Source organism: Oculina patagonica, unplaced genomic scaffold (assembly GCF_052425735.1).
Source record: "Oculina patagonica isolate OP01 unplaced genomic scaffold, crgOcupat unplaced1391, whole genome shotgun sequence".
Classification (NCBI taxonomy): Eukaryota; Metazoa; Cnidaria; class Anthozoa; order Scleractinia; family Oculinidae; genus Oculina; species Oculina patagonica.
The window spans coordinates 1-5085 of NW_027557400.1; the positions used below are offsets into that span (position 1 = coordinate 1).

A 5085-nucleotide genomic window follows, 5' to 3' on the forward strand; every position below is an offset into this window, starting at 1 on the left:
AAACCGATATGTACATCTTCTCGTCACCAATGAGCGATGACAATGTTGGTTACAGGTCAGGATTTGAATAAAGATTTATTCATTTATATATTTAATTTGGCATACACTTGTAGAAAAAGGGAAAAAAATAAAAATAATTGTCCATAACCAACTTTCAGCCTTGGGCACGTTCTTCCAGCTGCTCTTGGGAGACTTCGTACCCAGTCCCTGCATGAATGAAACAACGACCTCACAACAGTTCTCGTCAATATATTTATTTTTTTTTCGCAACTCAAATTTTATATTTACATGATATTTAGCAATTTTTCTTGAATTATTTACAACCAGCTGGGTTTTTTTTAGACTATTCATATAGCTGGCAACAAAAACTATTGCCCTTATTTTTGCTCCATAGACAGATTCGTGAATCAGTTTCGACGTCAACATACAAATTATCCATATAAGTATACAAACGTCTTTTTTGCAAAACATGCGAGAATTTGATCTAAACAAGTTTTATCAGCGACAACAAGCGCAAACACGTAGGGGACGAATATGGGTAATTTGCAGCCTTGCACCCTAGGCGTTCTACTCCTCTCTCGGGCGAGCGCGAGGTCCATTCCCGCCCAGTGTCATACGGTGACGTCACGAAATTTCGCGCCAAAACGATAAGCGGGAAGGGAATGCCTGGGTACTAGGCTGGGTAATTTGCACACGTTTATACAAAGAGAACTGTGTCACGAAATTAAGCCAAATTGGAACATAGGAAATAGCCAACATAGGAATAATAAAATCCGTCTAAAGAGAACTGTGTCACGAATTTAAGCCAAATTAAAACATAGGAAATAGTCATCAAATTCAGTGAAACATAAAAATAACCGCTTGAAACAGTGAAGGAACATTTAAATTACACAGCAAATACAAAAGAAGGTACGGATGACAAAAAGTGAAGAAGATTGAAACGGATTGTGATATTGAAATACTGTTGGGCTGAATAGTAGTCACATTGGGTTGTAACGAAATTATTTTTTTGTCATTAAGATACATAGAAGTATATATTTTTTGAAAACATTACGTTTCATAGCGAGTATTTGGCAAAACGTAATAAAATAAACTCAGCTCAGCCGTGACACAGTCCCTTTAATCTTCCTCTGTCATAACCAGTCCTGGTTTATTTTCGGGTACTGTGGTGTTTTCTACCTGACAAAACTATTATTATCTCAAGACATGCAACAAGAAATGAACTGAGGACAGTAAAGAAAATTTGTATGTTGACAGCAGGGTCTAAACGGTTTACCAATAAGGAAACATTCACGTAAAAAGAAAGGAAATAAATATATGAGCAACTTTACAAAGACACGATGAACAAAATCGAGATTTACTTCCAGTTAACCGAATCAGAGTTTTTCCTATGCCAATCTGTAATCCCGGTCAAACGTCTTGGAATACTTCGCCTTTTTGCCAACAAATGGTCAATGTGTTCATCACCTCCACCCTCCTCCCCCCTCTCCTACCCCCACTATCCCCAACACAATATTGGCATTGACCGATCAAATCTAGACCCAGCATTAGTGTGTTTGGACAGGGAAGAGGTCGGAACATTGAATAATAGGGAGTTAAAGCAAATCGATACAGCTGGCTCTACAAGTGCTAGTGGAGGTGAATATCTCAGAATATGAGATACTTTGCATCTCAGTGAGTTATGTTTAGCCGTAGCGTAAAAATTTGACACCATGAGTCGGGAGGTTTTGCTGCAGTGGATGGCACGTCGGGCTTGGCGGACCACCATGACGCTCTCTCCCCAGACCTCTTCAGCCACTGTAGCCGTAGATACGCCAAGCCGTGGCGATTTGCTTCTTCCCACATCAAAACAACAGCAACGAACAACGGCGAGAGAACTGGACGCCAGCGCAAAACAGAAGAAGCAAGAGGATGGGGGGGGGGGGGGGGGGATTTTTTCGCTCGCTTTGCTCGCTTCCCGGCCCCCTCCCCGCGCGCTCACTTCGTTTGCTTTTTTCCTTGAAACATCGAGAGGCTGTGGACAGTCTATTTTGGTCAGGATTATAGATTCTTTGTACATATTAACTTAAATATGCTATAAATTAGATTAACTGATGGACACCTCTGCTTGGCTGTCAATCACTGTCACTCCCAGATTCGCTTAGCTGAAGGTCTTCACCTGTAGACAAGAAAACACAGTGATTAGGATTCACTTTCTCCTTACAACATCGATACATAACCAAGCCTGTGGAGAATGAGAATTCGAAAGATAATCACCTGAAAGGGAAATTACCTTATAATGATATAGGAAAATCTCATTTGCATTTACTTTCAACACATTTAATTAATATCCGCGACCACAAAAACTAGTTTCGTCAGAAGACCTCGTTATACTTTCTTGGTTTCGGCGGACAGAATTTCACAAAACGGAAATTACCTTGATCGCTTTAAAAATTCTCATAACTAGAACTATAACAGTGTATTCACACAAAAAAAACAGTCGTGAGGAAAGTTTAGGAGAATTCAAAGGTTAACGTTTAGAGAAGTTGTCACTTGAGTGTCGAAAGTAATTTGCAGTTTCTTCAGTTTTGCATTACTACGCTTAGTGATTGGTTTAAAAATTTCGCGCTTTGTGTACAATTGTGTCTCAATCAAAGAAAGTAGAAATGCCAAAAAAATTGTGTGTGCTAACGATGGATTAAGAATAACTTGTATTTTGTGTGTGTGTGTGTGTGTGTGTGTGTGTGTCTGTGTGCGTGTGTGAACACCACATCACAATTCTGACTAACACGATTCCTTTAAAGGACAATAGCCAGTTGAAATGGAAGTTCTAAAGTCAATAGCACATTGTACGACAGGCCGTCAAACAAGTGTTAGAAAACTCGAATTGTTAAATCCAACATTTACTTAGTCTGAGACAATGACAAATAACAACTGACCAAACACTAAGCTCTGTACAAGCAAAACTGAAACAATGACCCGATAATACATTCAGATCTCTCTCCGGATGCGGGTTAAATGACCGCCTTTTTTTGGTTAGAGGTTAGTGATTCCTTGTAGCGTATTGTTTGGTCTTATGAACTGGTACAAGAGAAAACAGCCATTGTATTTCTGTAAATTATTAACTGTGCACGGAATCAGATGAAGGTTCAAGACAAAGGTGCTACTTCAGTTGTCTGGCTAAACACCGCTCGGTAAAATAATTAACGAGCGTTCCACTACAGTAAATTGCTTGTTTATAGCGATGTCTGATACCCAAGCAAGGCGACGAAGCCAGACCGCAGTAGACGCCTCGGATAATGAACACTACAGAGGAGAAAATACCTCATCGCCGCGTTGGACAACCTCCTATGAATACAGTGAAGACTCTAGTCGCAAAACACGGCTATTATCAACCGTTCCATTGTCACGCCGGAACGAAGATCACTGCAACTCTAGATCGTGTGGCTATGTTAAAAATGATTCTTATCCTAAGACTCGAGTTCCCTTCTCACTTTGGGAAGAAGACTGTCGTACGGGCCTTCCATTATGGGTTAGAGAAAAACCTTTTGGCTCATCCTATGTGAATCAAGCGCCCCTTTGTGAGAGACAAAGCGAAAGCCGTCGAACATGCTTCGAGAGCTCTAACGAAAACACTTCACCGAGACGTGTACATGATGGACCAAGGCAAGCGCGTTCGCAGCTCCTTTTCCAAGATGTAAGAACCAAAACTACCAACGACGGGAATGTAGCTAAATATCAACGATGTAACGTACCCGAAGGACGCCACCTTTTGAGAAAAACACCCCGTTGTTTCACGACAACAGCAACGATAAGACATGAACTAGCAGATCCACCCGAAGCTATAGGTGTCGAGGTCGTTTACACCAACAATTTACGTGATGGGGAAAGGTGGCTGAGGAAACACATCGTGGACTGTTCAGCAAGGGCTGTTGGCTTTGACATGGAGTGGAAACCACAGTTTGTCAGCAAGAAAAAAGGCGGTGAAGAAAATGAGACGGCTGTTCTTCAGTTTGGAGTTGAAACATCTTGCTTGGTGTTGCATGTTTATCATATGGGCGAGCTTCCTAAGTCGCTTTCGTCAATTCTAATAGACGAAAATATCTTGAAAGTTGGAAGCGGCATTCAGCGAGACGCTTTTAAGGTCGAACGCGATCGAGATTTGGTCTGCAAAGGATTGGTCGACACCCAAGAGATGGCAAAGTCTTTCGGTCTACAGAAAGTAGGACTGAAAGCTCTAGCGAAAGACTTTCTTGGTGTGGAGCTCGAGGACATGTGGTTTGCCAACTGGGAGCACTTTCCTCTAGAGCTAAACGAGGTCAAATACGCTGCTCTGGATGCATGGGTTGGATTGAAAATTTTTCAAGAGATGAAACAGCAACGCAGTTTTTCGCAAGAACGAGATACGACAGCAGAAGCCCTTGATCAAGATCATCACAAAGAATCTTTAAATGCATACAATCAAGAGATAGAAACAGAAACTTCTTTTGTCTATCAAGTAGGGTTCATTTTTATTATTGTCTGGTTTTTGTCCTTGCTTGTCGCTGCTTTGCTTTCCATTGACACTCTTCCTTGAAAATCATTGCCGGAATTGTTGACGAAAATACCCGCCAGGCCTGTAAGTCATTAAAAAAAACAAGGAAGTTTTTCCCTCTCTTTCTCAACATAGTTAGACGCGTGCGATAACTGGAAAAGAAATTAGAGAACACCTCTGGCATCAAGATATTTACCCCGTCTAAGCTTGCGACAACCAACCTAATTCGTTCAGTAATAAGAAATTCTATTGATACAATTGTTGTGGTTTGAATTTGTTTATAGGTTGAATTTTTTAAACCAGTTATCATTTATACATAATTCCTTCCTTTCAAACAAAGTGAAAGAAAATCAAAACAAATGAAATTGATTTCCAAAATCCAAAGCTAATTAAAATCCCATTTAAATGACATAATTATATGACATATACACTTGAAAACAAAGTAATTTTAACTAATTCTTCTTGTGAACTGTCTGTGGGTGAAAGGTCATGAAAGATTTTGTTTCGTCGTTCACGTGATCAAACGAGTAAAACAGGTTCTGATTAGTTTCCGGGAAAAAAGAATGTTATTT

At 40.3% G+C, this 5085-nt stretch overlaps 1 protein-coding gene across 1 annotated transcript; it reads left to right on the forward strand.

The window, feature by feature from the left end:
- Positions 1-2717: 2717 nt before the first annotated feature.
- On the forward strand, positions 2718-5060 carry LOC144639845 (3'-5' exonuclease-like). The gene has a single exon (XM_078499124.1). The coding sequence runs from the start codon at positions 3224-3226 to the stop codon at positions 4553-4555; it is 1332 nt and encodes a 443-aa protein (XP_078355250.1). The 5' UTR covers positions 2718-3223; the 3' UTR covers positions 4556-5060.
- Positions 5061-5085: the final 25 nt, after the last annotated feature.

Bases quoted from the DNA above. Each gene is read 5' to 3' on its own strand.
- LOC144639845 (XM_078499124.1), top strand. From the start codon at position 3,224: ATGTCTGATACCCAAGCAAGGCGACGAAGCCAGACCGCAGTAGACGCC.